The following is an 18483-nucleotide window of genomic DNA, read 5'->3' on the forward strand; positions in this document are numbered from 1 at the left end:
ATTAACTGAAATAACACGAACGGAAATTGAAGTTACAAAATTCCAAGTTGGAAATAAAGCATATTTCTGAATAGAAGGAATGTGTACATGTGTGGGAGTAATTAGCCATTTGATTTACTTGCTTACTGTCAGCACTGAAATCCTTTAACTCAAAACTTGATGTCTTTCCAAAAGAGAGATTCTAATTCAGCCAAAAGTTGTAAGCCTGAGAGAGAAATTCGTTGCTGAGACTGTGCAGCCTGCATAAAGCTGACTAAGTTTGGTGCTTTCAGACATTGCTATTTGTGTTTGTCATTCTTTCATGCTGTTTAAATATTCTGAAATATAAAATAGGAGTTGGTATTAACTGACCGTAGAGCACTAGTTCAGGAAGAACAAGAGTTAAAACATCCTGATGTTCAGCCTAATAAAACATGGCAACCTGCAGCACAAATGTGATTTCAACAGCACTATTTTCCCAGCCAAGATACGAGTATGGGTCAATCATTTCCTCAACGTTCCAGGTGTAAGCCACAGTGACAGATGAGTAGGAAGGCTTTGCTTTCTTGATCTCAGTCAGGATGAAAAGGCAATTTCCCATCCATAGAACAGTGGATATAGTGGAAACGGAACAGAAAACTTCTTACACAAGTAACTCAAAGTTAGAAGCTGCTATCAAGTGAATCTGAGCTACAGCCATATCAATTTTATAAACCTTTTGAATCACTACAACTTGCAAAGAAAACACATTTACTTTTCGCTATGGGAAATAATACTTTTCCAAAGAAACATCAACGATGTTACTGCTGAAGAGATGCTCCAATGGCAATCTTTTCCAAAGGAGAAAGGCACTGAGGGAGTGATGGAAGAGGAACAGAATACGGTAACACATCTTTGTGTCCTAGGTGCATTGACCATCACAACATGGAAAAAGACTTCAGAAGAGCTCGTCTGAACTCAAGGTTAACTAGTTATTTTTCTCCCTCATTTTTTAGATTTCTGACCACTTTTACCTCTGTGTAAGGTCTTCAACCAGCTCCCAGTTACCCCTTTTCACCTTTTCTGATTGACTCCTAGCACCCTCTGGACTTCCAGGACAGATGGGAAGAAAGAAAGGATGTGATGAATTTGTGACACAAGAAGACACCTTTGTCTTTGTTGCAGCTCTTATGTTCCATAGCTTGTGCTCAGAAACAGAAGCAGTTGTGCACTCTCACAGGTGTTTTACAGCATGGCAAAGTGCAGCGCAAAGTGCTGGCAACTGAGATCCATGAGCATCCTACTGCTGAATTCTACTGCTAAGATCATGCTCTTCAGCTTGCCACCCAACATGAGAGCCTGATGCAACTGTGTGAATGTACAGGTCCCTGCAGGGTAGGGATTTTATTTTGGAACTAAGCTTCAGAGATGCAGGGCAGATCTTCACTGGAGGTAGTTCAAGAGAACCCACTGAGAACCCACCTTCTTATTCTTGATTTTGCCCAAAACAAAAAACAAACTGTAATTTCTCTGCAAAAAAAAAAATGATGCAGAGCTACTCTTACAGAGCTTAATCAACTGTGGAGAGGAAGCTGGATTTAAATCCCTAGATGTAAATAATCTAAAAACCCTGAGGACGAAGTGAAAACATGGATCTAGATATTCCTGATACAGCTTCTACTTCCCTACACTTCCAGTACTGAGTTGCAAGATTTGGGAGATTTTGACATCCAAACTGACATTCACTTGTTCTTAGTTTTGTTTTTTTTTCTTTCTGTGGGCTTAATAATAAGAAAAGACAAATCTGAATATTACTTACAAAACAACAGGCCCGATGGCTCCTTGGAAGACTTCATCCGGTAATTTTTCTAAGTTGTGATTGTCACTTAGATTTCTGGAAAACACAATATTGATTCTAAAACAATCAGAGATTTAAAAAATGCCTTACAAAAGTTGCTACCTTCTAATAATTGCTTTTCAGAATAGGAAACAACAATAATAGTTACAGCTCATCCAGGCAGGTTCCATTAAATGCATGATTCTTGATTTCCCGAATCCCATTTTTATTTAGCCATCTGCAATAGAGAGAAAAAAAAAAAAAGTATTCTTATACAGCTTCATGTACAATTAAAACCACTGAAAAGGATCTCAAGCGAGAAATTATTAAATGGGTATTTAAATCGTGAAATTTCTATAAATCTCAGCTGATAAGATCCCAGTAGTTAGAGGACAGATTTGCAGAGCACAGATATGAAGAGGGCAGACCAGCATCACTGTCGGGGAGGAGTTACAGTAAGTTTTTGAAGCAAGGGTGGAACTGATGAAGTCACTGGTGCTGCTCAGCTGCGCTGGGAAGCCCAAGGGGAGCCAGCAAAGCTGGCCCAGGTTATCCCCAGCACGAGTGAGACCTCTCCTACTGGTGCTGTTCCTTATGTCTACACTTCAGTTTTCCCAATACGCTTTCAGAAGAGCTTTACTTTTGCCAATTATTATTGAAGAAAAAAAAAAAAGGTGCAAGAAGTAAAAAAGGATGAGCCTGGTGCCAAACCTCCCAGGAAGCAGACAGTTCTCCCCACACCTGCTGCCTCTTCCGATTACATCAGCCCTGCTGCACATCTCCCCAGGCTCCTTCCTCTGAGAGGAGGCACAGGTACTGAACCACAGGGCTTCCTGCCAAGTTGTTACTGTAGTGCATTAACTAATGAATGTTTAATGTCATTCCATCCCTTCCCTTTGTGGTCCTGAAAATTTACACTTGGGTCAGTTATGTTTATCATCTTTACGGTGTAATCTTTCATCTTGTTGCGCTGCAACTCGTGCTCTCTCCAAGAGGGCATGACAAGTCAGACTGGTAGCAAAACTGGCTTGATTTAGTGACACTGTCAGTAAATGCGGACACCACGTTCCTAATTCACACTGAAAGCTGAGCATGCAAGTGACCCACTTATCTGGGGTCTGAGGTGGTGAGCTCAGGTCGTTGTGAAAATCAGTCACAGGTCTGGTTGATGGGATTCCCCTTTTGACCACAGAAGGCAGATGTGCATAATTCCATGCCTACAGTGTGTGTCAGGTTGCATCAGGAAAATTGCCATCATCCCCTTTGCTTGCAATAGCACTATTAGACATGAGTGAGCAGGCACATAGGAGAGCTATGTCCCTGCTTATAGCATTTAAAATATTTATTATATTAAATTGATCTTATCCATTCAAAGCTACCAGGCTGACGTATGTGCTTTAGATCACAGTATTAGCTCATACTACTTTCTCTCACTGAACACGATGCTAATTCAATGAGATACTAATGTCATACTATCTGAGTTACTCATGTCATACAGTGTGGAATGTACACTCATGTCAACTGGCAAATTGCATTCAGGTAGTAAAGAGAGCAAACAACATTTCGCCTAAATCCCAAGGCTTTGTTATACCTCCTTCTCAGCTGTTACCTGGACAAGACTCTACTGAGATACAATCTCCCCTCACTTCAACGAGCACCCTTGCTGGTTCCCCTGAATAATCTGTAAGTCTTGCGATAGCAACAAGTGGCACAGAGGCACAAATCAGAGCCTGGACAAATGGGCTTCCACTCACCATTTCCTGGCTGTAATGGTATGTTTAAGACCCACTTAAAATTCACCTCCTCGGTGTTGATCCACACAGAGAGCAATCTTAGATGCAATCCAAATTACTGGCTTACACACGCTGGGAGCCTGTCACAGTAAGCCTGCTAAAATTGGCTCTCCTCAGACTGTGGGGGTTCAGTGCGCCTTGGAAGTCTTGAATGCTTGACTGCTATAAGGAGGGCAAATCGCACTAAAAACCTGGCATACACCTCTCATCCCATAGTGGCATTATGGAAATAAATAAGGCATGTGCTGTGCAGTGCTCTGACAAAACCACGTCCCATCTGGGCAGCGAAAACTATAATTATAGGAGGAAAGATAAATAAGTACATTTGGGGTATCATTACTTGAATACATTTGAGATAGCTGCATGAATATCTCATGTACTTGCGTGTATAAGTTTAAAACTTTAGGGAACTTGACACAGACAGGTCGTGGATAACTTATGGAGAAAAAGGAGAGATAACAGCCAGGTGACTTGTTACTGTCCTCTCTTCAAGTATGGATGGTTTGACTCTGCTCCCACTAAAATGCATGTGAATCAAATCAATCAGTCTTTAACTGTCTGCTGTAGCACGAGAGGTTAACTACACACACAGTGGGAGATTCTTCCAGTCTGCCCACTGGCTAGGTGGAATGAAGGCAGCTTGTTAGTAAGCACATGGTAGGGTTTGATATGCCAACAGAAGCAGCCAGGTAGTTCATTAAGAAACATGACTGTTCAAGTCAAACGAGGAGTCATCTAACCACACAGCATGGAACTGCACTGTGAACCGGCCTCTATCACTGCATTAACATTGTGTACAAATATACTGTATTTTCAAAACATCTACATCTATTTTGCCAGAGTAATGCATGCCTTTGAATGATGCGTCTGACTGTAAATATTTATGAGTCACTCCATCCCTTTGAATACAATTTGTATCACATGAACCATTGCTGTAGGTGGAATACATTTAACCTTGGCACTAGTAATTACAAATTTTACTCTACCCAGCGGTTCTAAAATAAGGAGCAGAGTTAGAATACAGCAACAACAACAATCCACCACAACACAAATACATTCATTTTTCACGGCAGCAGAACAGAATGCAGAAATTGCAGGAGTAGGGGTAAAGTCTAAAACTTCCATCTGAATTTTGAAGCCTATAGAACAGGGCTCATCCCGTGGTATCCTCGACTCCGTTCTGGAGAAGGAATGAGCTGGTGAGGACAATGAACTTGCTCTGTCTTACTCACAGAATCACACTTTCAGAACTCAGGCCCATGAATGAGTTCCTTTCAATTGTACGTATATGGATATTGTCTTGAATATCTCTGGAAAATAAAACACAATAGAAACAACAACTTTTTGCACTTCTGTGAGCCTTTCAATATGTTATGATATTTCAAACCTCGTGCTTTTTGTTATATTCAATCTGAGGTACTCTTTTATGCGAAGGTTGACAACGTAAGCTTTTAAGACATTCGACCATCTGCAGAGAACAAACCTTCCTGGTAAAAAAAAAAAAAGGTAGCAGCAAAACATTTCCGGGCTCTTGTTCTCCATACCCTCCCCATGCCTGCCTCCCAGGTTGGTTTAAGCTACTAAAGCACACAAGCTTGGGTCTTACAAGCCTGATGTGGATGAAACGGATCATCCAGAAAATCTGTTATCCAGAAAACGCAAGCTGTGTGGCTGGGAGGCGACCGCTTCTTTCAGCCTCCCAGCCAGAAGATGGAAGAGCCATTAGCCTTTTTGGTCTGATTCAGCAAGGGACCTAAAAGCCCATGAAAAGATCCCCTGCTAATGTCAATGGGGTTGCTTCTAAACTTTGTATGTGCGACAGGACCCCTGTCAGTTCAGTTTGTTCAAGTGACGAGTATGCATTTCAGACTTTCAGCAGTATTGACGGCTACACAAAAAGAATGGCAGATATACATTCTGTTGCTTGCTCAAAATAGACCTCAAGGAAGTAAAACAGCATTACTCATAATTTAGACTGGGGATATGGTTGTTTTCACACTGTTTTCGTTGGAAAGCATGGAATAAAATGAATTATCTGCAAAGCTTGAAGTTAAATGAGGTTCCAAAATTATTTCATACTGAGAGTTAAATGTGGCCACAGCACTGTATTGATGGACACATCCACTTTTCTTCACACTGAGATCAGAAGAGGGAGGAATAGGGAGAGAGCGTGGCACCTGTAGAACTGAAAGTTTCCCTCTGCAGAAGGGAAACAATGAGGTCCTTACAACCTCAATAACCCACCAGGATCTTCCTTTGGGACTTAAACACCAGAACAACTGAAGTCAGCAATAATTTCCTTATTGAGCTTCAGTGTAGCCAGGGTTTGAACCAAGGTCTATTCTGTGTCAAGGTGTAGTTATTCTTACAAAAAGTAAGAAATTTCATCTAAAAAAATCTCTTGCTCCGTGGGACACAGCAATTCAAGTCTAGTTAAGACTGATGATAATGGTAAGCAGGGGGAAGGTTCTGTAGCTCCACAGCCATTGCATTTGCTTCATGGCTTCATGAAGCCCTAAAGTGCAGTTCTCAAAATTATTTGTCAAATGTATAACAGAAATTTATTTTGTATATTACGTGTGTATACAATATTACTAAGACAACGGCAGGGTTAATATTCCCCCAGATTGAAATCTTATAAACAGGGATTTGAAGACTCACAACTTTTTCTGCGTGCTATTAATATATTTTGTCAACAAGAAGAGAGGAAATAGGTGCTTAATTCCTGTTTTTAGTTTTGCTTTTGATTTTGATGCAATTAGAACTGATTGAAAAAAAAATTATCAAGATCTTTCCCATGAAAAAAACATGACTTTTTTTTAATATGCATTTTCTTTTGAGAAAAAAAGTGATTTTCCAGGGAAAAAAAAAATAAGCATCAGCTTTCCAACAAGATTTTACATATTTTACCTCCTATTGGCACTGAGCTTTTCCAAAGAAGAATATATTTCATTCCCTGGGCATTTTCTCTACCAGTGAATTAACTGAGAGTGGTAGAGATATTTTCCAGTAGTTTGTATTTTCGTTGCCATCCACTGAAAACATCACCAAGATCAGCAACTCTTCCCGTGCAGACCAGAGAACTGTCAGCAGGTGGCAACAAATTCCCACTTCCACCAGCCTGGTTTGAATTTCAGCCGGGGAAACAGAACTAAAAGGCTGTTATCAGTCCCCTGGGACACATAGCTGTGCACTCATAGCATCATTAATGGAAGAGTAGTTGGCAGAGGGCAAGCTACAATGCTTTGTAGAAAGGAGACCCAGAGAATACAGAGACCCTTTAGGCTACATTATCATCAATCCCTACAAAACTGCAACCCAAAATGCTATCACAAAGCTAATAACCAAGCACAAGGGGAATCCTATCTTGAAAGGTTTTGTTAGAACAGCAAGGCATTCATAAGGAGCTTATAAAATCATTAAAACTTACAGTAAAACTTTCTGGAAGGAGTGAACCTTATGGAGAACAGGTAAAAACCTAAGGCCTGTGTTTGATATTAACCTAAGGAGAAGAGGAGAAATTAAGAGGATTAGTTCTGTTCCAGGAATGAAGCTATAACTAATAAACTAAAAAGCACATTGAACTTAAAATGAAAGCCACAAAAAACTGACGTTAGCCACATACATGGTGTCTGTCCAGAGGAAACTTGGCCTTCTAATGTAAAAAGGTTTCTGTTAGAAACACAAGCTGAGTTCTCCCCTACACAAGTCAAAGGAGAAACCATATCTGGGATAGTTATATGTTAGGGGAGCACAGCTGATGGTGTTGAATAGTGATGAAAAACACTGCCTGGGACCAGGAAAAAAAGTAACAGCATTCATTTTATGTTTATTATTAACCTAGATTATTTCAGAAGAGCTTCAAACTTCCAGGTTTTATGAACTGAAACAAAACAGACAAATATGACAACCAAATCCAGAAGGACCAGAAAGGTCCATAAAATACTCATTCACTTGCATAAGCACTCATCTGAGCTCTCTGAGGTGGTATCTGTATATCCTCAGAGGTTCACATTGGAAAGCCAACCGGTTATCTGCCTCGTAACAAAAAGCATTGCATTATATGTAGGAAAAAAAATAAAGAAGAGTAGTGAATATTCATGAAGCCAAATTGGAAATGATGCTGAAATGTCAGTGACTGTTTTATCCCAGGAGTCAAAGTGGTCTGACACTGCATTAGCTTAAAAATCACAGCTGTCATGTTTGACCAAGAAAGCTCTAAAAAAAATGCCTTTGGAAAACTATTACATATAGTTAAATAGAAAGCATGATTAATGAAGCAGGTGGATTTCACAAGGCCGTAATTATTTAAAGTACCTCTGCACTTATACTTCGTAAAAGGAGTTAGCCAAAAACGTTCAAACCAACAGAAGGAGAACCCACAAATCCACACTTACAGAATTGTGAAGTACACTCTCTAAATCATTGGACAAGTACAGGGCTTTGTCTGAAAGCTGCCTTCCATTTTAAATGAGTCACATGCTAAAATTCATGCAATTCTTTTCAAGAGCTTGTATTTTGTTAAATACAAATTATGGCATGCCTTTGCTTTAATAGGAAAATGGAGACAAAAACAGCTGCCAAATAGAGCATGGCTATTGCAGGACCAAGCTTTTCATATCTATTTTACTTTCCCGAGAAAATCTCGATCCTCCTGTTCCTGTAATGAAGGATGATGGTACTTAAACATGTTCTGTTCAAGCAATGCTCCCAGTGGCAATTTATTCCAAACATCACAAAATGCTACACTGGTGAGCGTGGCTTCTGCCTTATATGTGTGAATAAACACGTCAGGTGATGCCATAGTCCTATCTTTCCAGTAATCCCAAGGTGCTCAGGGTTCGGTTTACACTGGTGTCCAATGAGCAGTGTGAAGAGCAAAGTGTTTTGACAAATCATAGGTCACTGTACTGAAATAAATGTATGGGTATGAGGCACCGAGTGCACAGAGGCACAGAACAGTGGTTAGGAGCAGGAGAGGATGTTCTTTTAATTAACTGCAGAAAAAGAACTGAAAAAACATGCAGCTAGTCGGTGGCCTAGATCTCTCTTCTCTTTTTATTCAACCAGCAAATCTCCAGAGGCCTTCAAGTGGATAATCTTGTTAGAATGTAGATAATCCAATTTACTGAATAACTTTACTGCAGCACAGTTTTGTCAATATCTTTATCATATAACATACGCATCCTTAGTAGCCTCTCTTTAAACAAATGTCCTCTTTAATATGAGCTTTAACCGAGTTCCCCCTTGCTGTATCTAAACAGCTCAGTAAGAACATGTGTTTCAAATCGCTGATGGCTGCTTTCCAAAGCATTAATTGTCTTTCTGAGAAGGCTTACTGGAGTCAGCACTTAAAAAAACATTGCACTGTGATCACCAGAGAACAAAAAGTCTTTCAGAAGTGAATTCCTGGAAGATTCTGGCCGCTTATTTCCAGAGATAGCAACTTCCCTGCTCTTTTTAAAGCCAAGCTGGTAGGAGCTACTCCAACAAAAACTGGCACTTAGTTCAGCTCATTGACTTACTGTGGATGTTTGCTGAATTGCCAACACAAGGTAGGCAGTTAAATACGGCATCACTCAGGAAGCATTACTTATGCGCCCCTTAACCATGCTAGTGGCTTTATACTGCACATGAGAGAGCTCTCTGACTCATGGGAACGGGTCTTGTAGGCTAAACTGAGTCTATAATCCATGAAGCTGAGTCTATAATCCACAGCACACGCTGCTGGGGGAGGGTCTTTAACCAGGAGGCTCTCATGCAAAAGGAAGGATTGGATCACCACTTCTTTTTATTGAAAATCCACCTCCAAGCAAAGGTTTTGTGGATGACTGCAGACAACGTCGACATCTCTGCTAGGCATGCCTAGCTGCGTCAAACAAACGCAGTTTAGATTTTAGGAAGCAAGCCAGGCATTGTGTCCTCCAACAAACAGGGCAGCAGGTACAAGAAGCTTCAAGCCTTTGGAGCTGGGCTGCGCCCTCCACAGTACAAAATATTTTGCAGATCCAACAGGTTTTCATGGCCTACATTTTGCTTCCCACAAGCAATCGAGCTGTATGCCCTAAAAATTCATCTGAAAAAAAGGCTGCATTTAAATCTTTCTTTTTTCAGATGAAAACGCTTAATGCAGGACATTGATATATTCACTGTAAAAAAGAACCAAAAAAGACATAGATTACGTATGACACTAATTTTAGCAAGAAAATAGGTTTGAAAAGTCATCACTGCATTATTAAAGAGACAATGCCACAGCTCTCCCTAGTGAGAGCCAGACAAATAATCTTGTACCGATGAAAAGGTCAACAAGTTACCATTTTGAAGCAGTCTGTCTCTTTGGCGTGTATCCAAGACGACCAATTAACAACCCTCTCCATGGCTTCTAAACGACTGGCAAGGAAGTTTAGGTTGCGTTTTTCTAGAAGGCTTAAGAAATCCCAGCATTGTCTTCTTAAAGTATTTTTCTCTCCATAGCATTTTTGCCGTACCGCTAGTGATGATGCGAGAGGCAAAGTGAGTGAGGTGAGTGGAAAATGTATCTGTACTCAAGTTGGCACAGATAAAAGAGTATTAATGTTCAACAGCCAGTGGCCGTAATGAGACCATAAAGCTGACGAGAGGGCTGACAACGTTAGCCAGAGCTTCTTGCCTGCCCATAAATAAGATCTAGTGGCTAAGCAAGCATTTCTGAAGCAGCACAGAGAAAGCCTTGCAAGCAACCACTGCAAAGGTCATTAAACTCATGGGCTATGATGTCCGGCCTCCATCTCAGGCATTAACACTGATTAATTTGTATCAACTACTTCTTTTTTTTTCCTTTATTTTTTTTTTTTCCCTGAAGACTGCTGGTAAATACTTATTTCTCTCTGCAGTATTTTCTGAACTGCATTTTAGCAGTTCCATCACAGTTGTGGCACTGTCATGAGGAATGAAACTGCACATCCCATACGCTGCCAGGCTGCTGCCCTCAGAAGAAACAACAACCAGCTCAGCAGTGGGCATGGACTCAAGACCCCTGCTTTAGTGACTGTATGTAGAGAGTGATGTGAGTACAACATAACTCAGCATCACACCCAGCTCATTGGAAGACTCCTACAGAGACTTCACATTCTGCTCCAGTAACACAGGCAGGATGAGCTGAAAAGGGAACATCCCCAGTATTTCAGGGCAGGCAAAGGAACATAGCAGTCAATTCTTCAGAAATGACTTCTCAGTGTTCAACCTGTTACCGTTCACAGATCTAGCTGTAGGCACCTCCAGACTGCTGTTCCTTAGAGTAACAAATGGGTGGCATAGCTCTGTCAAGACCCATCTGCATGGCTGATGTGGATAATGTGGCACAAGATGGGAGTCCCTGCACGTCCAGGGATTGTCCTCCTGTGCCTGGGCATCTGAGAGTGAACTTCAAGTCCAGCAGGTTCCTGCCCTATTAATTCAGCCACATCTGCCCTTTTCTGTCAGGGAACACAGTTCAAATACTGCTGAAAATCTGTTTCAAAAAAACTGTTTTGACCAAATCCCTGAGATGTTAATTGATGTAGCTTCACCAGAGCCAATGATGTGACAACAATTTATACCCACAATGGAGCTACCTCCAATCTTATCGTTAGCATGAAGGGTACATTCAGCAGTTCATACTCCAGGGATCATAGTGTCTACATCTTTTGTACTGTTTACAGTCTTGAAAGGGCCTTTTTTACCTCATAAAATAAGGACACAAAGGGGATACAATATAAATCTGTTAATCGAGTAAACATCAAAGGTGGATTTTACCAATTTAGATTGGAGGAAAGGTTTGGAATTAAAATAAACTTGAAAGAAGTGGCTGTGAATAAAACCAGAAGAAATTTTCTAGTCACCAAATCACTGTGTTTCTGGAAAAGCCTGCCCTGGAAAACCTTGAGTAAAACTGGCTAAAGGGTAAGTGAGGGCCATGGCCAGTTAGACAAGCAATCCTCTGTCTTTTTAATCTGTTGCTTCTAGAGGTCACAGTAGAGCTACTGCAGCTGAATTTTTATACAAAAAAATATCTCTAAACATTTGAGTCAGGGTGTACAGGAGTATGGAATGATAAATGTTCAAAAGAGGGAGCATGTTTCTCACTAGAGTGGTTTTCGTAAAAATGCTCATAGTGCTATTTTACACTAATCAACAGCAATGAACAACATTTCATTTCTGATGAGGATAAAAAATCCCATATGTCTAAACTTTACAACACCCTATTGCAAAATATAAAATGTGAAGGAATATCATTGGGATAAGAAACTTGAAACTGCTATAAATCATCAGGAGTGGCAAACTAGATCCTCAGCTGGACAAAATCCACACCGGTGATTATAATTTCAATGAGCTGAGGAGTTAGAATCATTCACATCAAATTTTGGTCAGTATGCTTGAAACCAAAGGAAAAAGGCACAAGGTTTCTTCTTGCGACAATGCAAACTTTAAGTTTTATTTCTCTACTACTAATAGAAAATCTGCATGAGTGTAATCTTGCAGTTGCACTCATACAAAAGTTAAAGATTTTCAAAGAGTCTCATGAATTTGGTGAAGGAGATACTGGTCCAAATACTATGTAGAGAGACAATCGTGCAAATCTAATCACATGTTCAGATTTATAGATGGTTTTAACTCTAGCAACTTGTGTACCATTAAATAAACTGTATCTTTTAAAGTCCGAATATTAAATCTTGAATCTTCAAGTTCAAATTCAAACCAGTGCCTCTAAGTATTTCTGAGCCCAGAACCTATCAGACACAAGTGATTTTTGGAGTCTAGAAACACTCATGTTTATTGGACCACTGCTAGTCAGAAAACTAAGCACTTATATACTCAAATGTATAAATTGTGATCAGTGAAGCTTATTGTATGATCAAGGAAGACAGTTGGGTGTATGAGCTCAGCAGGATGGACGTTAGAAAAATCAAGAAAATATCCTGCTTGGTATATGTGCCATTTTTCAGTAAAGAGCACTGTGGGAGCTAAGGTCATTAAAAACAATTACTGCTAAACAGATTTCATTGGACTGCATTTGGGTTTTAATACATAGCAGAGGATCTACCATTAGTCATGTTAGGATAATGCACTAAGAGCTGTGAAAATATTTTTGAGTAGCAGTTTATTTTAAGGATGGATTCAGTTATCACTGAATTTTGATGGCAACCCCATGGGATCTGATATGGCAACCACAGTTGGGCAAATTGCATTCTTGATGAAGCTGTCTAATAAAATAAATTTATAGCATGCACCAATGCATTTGCATTCTAAGGTTTTAATCTTCTCACACCCAATGTTAATGAAAACCATTGCTATAGCACTGTCATTCCTAAAGAAAAAGAATTTGAATGCTTAAGATCATGTGGGCAAAGTTTAACAGGAGACAGTCATGGCAAAGACAGATGAGATTTTGTCCTAAAGTTCTTGGGAGGGATTTCAACCAAGACCTGCTTTTATAGCCATGAATACAGGCATCAATCCTTTTCTCATCACTCAGTTTCAACATGTTGCTTAGAAAAGCTCAAAGAGTTTGTGTTTGGAGATCACTGTAGAATCTCCATGGATTCTCCATAGAGAATATTACCTTCAGCTTTTCTGAAGACAATATACGAAGTCAAGTACAAAAATGTGGATCATCAAAAGGCAATTAGTGAGGGAAGAGTGAGCATTATCCTATCTTAAGAGTGAATTGCTCAGCACAGCTTGGATAAAAACACATACATATAATTTAAAATTATTATAGTGCTTCCAAAGAGCAAAAAGTCTTACAAATATCTGAGGCTTGGCAGGTGTTGGAAGGCGTCTTGATCAATCTTCATGAGGTTGTTGGCCTTCTCAATTCTTCTGCAATGGGAAAATGAAACATCAGAGGAAATACGTCAATATATCGATCTTAAAATATCTGTGGTTGCATCCTACGATATGTGTAGCTGCACAGAACTTACACGAACCAAACTGCTAAGTCTTTGACACTTGCCTAAAATAGTCTCCTTTGAATTTAGATTGATCGTTACTTACATTTCGTGTAGTTTGGGAAGGTTGGAAAACACATTTGCTTCTATGATCTCCAAGGCATCATTCTGTGAGATCTCTCTGAAAAATAATTGAGAAATCAAGATATTTCAAGCTTTCAGTAAAAAGGTGAGGCGGAGAATGGAAAAGTGAAAAATTCAGAAGGCACTTGTTCCTAGATTACAGAGCAGTTTTAAAAATGAGGTAGACATCAGATAAGAAAACAGACCTCAGAAATGCCTAGGAACTGCCACCAAAGGGAAACTAAGGCAGTCCAGAACTGTATATCTCCTGAGCCTCCTGGTAAGTCAGAGGGAATTGTTGCTTTGCAACCCATCCTGATTACAACCCTTATGCTGTCAGAGATCAGGAAAGTTGGAGTAAGAATGATTATGCCAAAAGATTCACCATGGCCGTTTTTTGAAATGGTGCAAAAATGCTACTTCCCGGCCTAAGATCAGCTATAGGAAGTAAAAACTGGAATGCAGGTGTAACTTGATGATACTGAGACGGTCTGTTGGATTTTTTCTGTTAATATAGCTGTGGACATCTTTGGAATGAAACCTTGGATAAACAGATTGTAAAGTGGTTATCACTTGCTCTTGGGCATCTTTTCTTTAGAAAATATGATAGCTGCAAATAGATTCAAACAGGCCTAAGGTAAAATAATGGATTATATTATAATCATCTGGGTACACAGTCAATGTTTAAAAAATAATCACAAAGATTACTGCAAGTAATTTAAAAAGTATTCTACTTTCTCTTGAGTAACAACTGAACCGTACCTGGCAAATCACCTGCCTGTTAAAGACAGCAACAGCCTTGCAAAAAAATGTAAGTTGTTCATCTGACCTTTTCTGCTTTAAAAAACCAACTCAGTGTCTTAGCATTTTCTATTTTAACAAGTAGTTCCCCCTCTGTATCTCAAGGCTATTAGAGAAGAAGCCTTGATTTCTGCTCTGCTAACTGGAGAATAAGCAAATAAAAGTAGAAGAGGTAGAGGAGTGACTTGTAGCACACCATGATGGGAGGCAGATTTGTTTAACAGTGCTGAAGCAGCAGCTCACACGTGAACAAACCCCTCTTTATCTATGAGCAATAACAAAATGCTTCAACTGGTTTCCCCCACTCTACATAAATTACACAGCCATTGTAAGGGGTGCTGTCCTGGAAAGCTTCCCACCAAAGCAGACAAAGGGAAGCAGTAGAAACAGGTGCTAAATGAGCAGTGACTTGTTCTAGTCTCATGCAGCTAGACCCTGGGAGAGCAAGGGCTCAGGTTCCCAAGGTCCTCGCTCACTGTAGAGAGATCTGGGGCTGCCTTTGCTGCGCTGCACCACAGTGAATTAACTCATGAGCCTCCACCAAAATATTTTGGAAAGACCTTTTGCTCTTTTCCTGCTTTCTTTCAAAATAATGTATTACAAGTTATAGAGTAAAATAAAAAAATAGGCTTTTTAGGAAAAGGAATCATAGGAAATAAAAACACAAAAAAGCATTTAGTACCAAAAATTCCATTTAGTCAGAAGAGATTGCACACCACAAAACAGCGCAGGACTAAATGCTACAAATTTGTTGGCCTTATATAGGCAAAAAAAAGAGTTTATTTAGAAACCACAGTATAGTAGTGACCTCTCATGAAAGATAGCACTGTCAGGGGTTATAATTTTTTATGATCCAATCTGCTAGCTAATGCTGGAACAACTTGGATAATGGCAAGCCACTGCTGCAGCCATTGTGGTTATGATCCTCTGACAGGGAGCAAGGAGGTAACCCATCTCGCTGCTAGAAGCCAGCAATCCTCCAAGTGTCTGGCTTTGTTGTCTCTGCTCAGGGGGCTGCAGGGGTGAGTGAAAATGACAAGGAATTAGTGATGAACCTTGCATCCTCTGCTAAAGTTCCTTCAGGAAACCCTATTGGTGATCGATTACTCGTCATCATTCGCTACAGTTGGAGCTCTTCAGGAAGGAATCAGGCTTCTGAGCATTTTCCCAGAGTGGAAGTGCTGTTTTCTAACAGAAGGCCATCACTATTTTTGGCCTTTTCGTCTCCATGTACCTGTTACAAGCTGTCACTCAGGTAAGAAGGAGATATAAAGAATGACTCAGTTTAGGAGAGCAGTCACACACTGTAAGCAAGGAGCAGCACTGCTCTGCATTTTGTCTGCATGATTTCTGAGAACAATTTACTCCTTGGTAAAGAGTGATAAATGCATACCCCGCTCATCAAAAACCCAAAGAATGCCAAATGACCAACTCAGAAGAGTCAGATCCTCTCTAGAGGGGAGCAAATAATGCCTGCAGGGGGAACTACAAACAGAAAAAGGGGATTGCTGGCCAGTATTTGTGTACGAGATTTATCTTACAGTATAAATACACATCAACAGAGGATTACTCATAATGCGTATCTTATTATATGTCACCACAACAGAAGATGGGACTGTTCTTACACTGTTTGTCTGTAATGAATGATACTGTCAGCTCCAGTGCTAGCTACCACAGCAAATCTAGACAGCCATTTGAGAGTAATTTCTAGTACATGCAAGCCTTTGAACAGATGCTACATAAGACAATCAGAAGCAATTTCTTAAAAAAAAATAAAACAAGCACCCCCCAAACCCCAAAGCACCCACTGAGACCTCAGTACGGCACAATGCTTAAGCATCTGCTCGAGCTTAGTTTCAGTACTTGTTAGGTCACACTGAGAGTACTGTGTCCAGTCTAGGTCCCCACAATTCAAAAATGATGCAGGCAGACTGGAGAGGGCCATAAAGGCGATTGTAGGACTGGAGAAGCTGCCCTCTGAGGAAAGACTGATGGAGCTGGGACTTTTCACCCTGCAGAAGAGAAAGCCCTGGGGAAACCTCATCAGAGTATTGCAGTACTGAAGCAGCGGCTATAGAGGGAGCCGAGGCTCTCTCTTCATGAGGAGCCACACAGAGAAGTGAAGGGGCTATGAGTACAAATTGAGTTTCATTTTGATATAAGAAATACATTTTTACAGTGAGAACAACCCATCACTGGGACAACCTCCTCAGGGATGTTGTGGAGGTTTTCAACATGCAGTTGGACATGGTACTAGATAACCTCAACTGGGCTCCCTTTTCCCACAAAAGATTTGACTCTATGATCTTCTGAGGTTTCTTCCAGCCTGGGCTGTTCTGTGACTCTGTGGTTCTGGAGAGGAAGAGGTTTAACACAGATCATGACGTGGAAACTGCTATAAGAAGTGCACTCATGGCAGAGTACCAGCTTAGAGGCAGATCACAGCAGGAGTCCTTTACACAGTGCGTGGTGACATCCGCACTCGAGCACAATGACCTTATAATATCAATAGCAGAGCAGTCAATGACAGGGTAACGGGTGCCTGACTGATGAGCTCAGCTGCATGATTTAGGATTTGTGGATTTCTGCATTTCACCTCCCTGTTGACAGACTAGCAGAGTGGGCAGCCCTATGGATCAAGGTTTTCTGAGTGCTTGTTTGCTTGCATTTACGTGGCACACAGTGTTAAAGGGGAATTTCCCCTCTCTCCAGCCACAGCACCCTCCTCTGCAGTGCTGGGTGTGACCCACTCCCTGCAAACAGCTGCAGTTTTCCTTAAATTCTGATCCAGAGCAGGCACGTGCACTGGCTATACCCATGACGTGTTCACCTTATACTTCCTGTGATACACCACAGATGTGCATTTTGGCCTTTGAGAGTTCGTTTGCTGATTTCCTGTGAATTCTTCAGAACTTTATTCAGCCTACTGACGCCTTCAATGACCAGTGATACTGAAGGTACCAGGTACTACTTCTCAGTGCTGGTGGCCTTCCTGGGCACTCTGTACTACAGCAATGGATCCCACCCAGGATCCATTGGGTGAGCCTGCTAGGAACAGCCTCCACTAAGTCTGAACCAAAAAATTAAGCACCCAGCACTGGTATGCCAGTCTTGATGCAGAAGACTGAAGAGCTCTTATTTATTTTGGTCTGATCAGAAACAGGCTAGTCTGGAATCTCCTTTGGAAAATTTCCCAGCACAGTGACAGCAAAATGCTACTACACTGATTTAAGCAGGTTACAAAAGAAAACCTATTTTTCTTAAAAATATTGGAGGCTTTTGACCTTTTAAAAATAGATGCTTGATACTTTCTCATGCCACTTTCCTTGTGAGCATGAAAAACTTGTCTCCCTACCATGATTCATTGACCACCAGGCAGTTACAGGCTAATATATCTTAAAAGTTATTGGCATTTCAAAAATGGATTCAAACACCGACTCTCCTCATCATCTCCTTACTTCTCTGAAGATACACATGCACATTGTACTGACCTGAATAAGTGGGATACCCATTTCACCAGCTGAGTATTAATACTGATTTCACACTTGGAGCAAAATAGCGTATACCTGAGTCTTTGAAGGAGGTTATCAGGAGGCACCAGTACTGTGTCTTCCTGCCTTCTCCAAAGGGCATGGCGTCATACTCTCAAATAAATCAATTCAGGCATGGGAAATATAATGCAAATTTCCGCACAGCAGACTGAAGCAAAGGTTTTTTTTATTTCTATCAGTACTTTAGCACCATGCCAGCAATCCAGATGAAAGTCTTTTGAGAGTTGGGTTGCATTAAATTAATTGTCCATGTAACAGTATTACACCGGTCTCTCTAATCTGAAAAAGCATGCGATTAGTCTGCAGAATTGCAGCTGATAACAACCAAACACAGCTACAGAAGCCACATCGTTATAAGAATTGATTTTATAATGAGTACAGTTTGAGGGGATAGCTATCTCCTCGTACTGTAGAACTGAGGGGATGTCTTATACTAATTTTGGTTTATTGCCGGTAAAACTGAAAATGCACAAAGCCTTGTAAGTCAAACAAATCATGACCAGGTCTTTGGA

At 40.6% G+C, this 18483-nt stretch overlaps 1 protein-coding gene across 5 annotated transcripts in view; it reads right to left on the reverse strand.

Annotated features, from left to right (window-relative positions):
- Positions 1–18483, reverse strand: part of FSHR (follicle stimulating hormone receptor) — a 100717-nt gene that overhangs the window by 12727 nt on the left and 69507 nt on the right. For all 5 annotated transcript variants that reach the window (XM_021390913.1, XM_021390912.1, XM_021390910.1 and 2 more), the window contains 6 exons: positions 13603–13677; positions 13354–13428; positions 7019–7090; positions 4821–4898; positions 1965–2033; positions 1778–1852 (listed from right to left, as the gene is read on the reverse strand). In XM_021390913.1, coding sequence (XP_021246588.1) covers positions 1778–1852; positions 1965–2033; positions 4821–4898; positions 7019–7090; positions 13354–13403 — 344 coding nt within the window. In that variant the 5' untranslated portion in view covers positions 13404–13428; positions 13603–13677. The remainder of the gene's footprint in view (positions 1–1777; positions 1853–1964; positions 2034–4820; positions 4899–7018; positions 7091–13353; positions 13429–13602; positions 13678–18483) is intronic.

Source organism: Numida meleagris, chromosome 3 (genome assembly GCF_002078875.1).
Source record: "Numida meleagris isolate 19003 breed g44 Domestic line chromosome 3, NumMel1.0, whole genome shotgun sequence".
NCBI lineage: Eukaryota > Metazoa > Chordata > Aves > Galliformes > Numididae > Numida > Numida meleagris.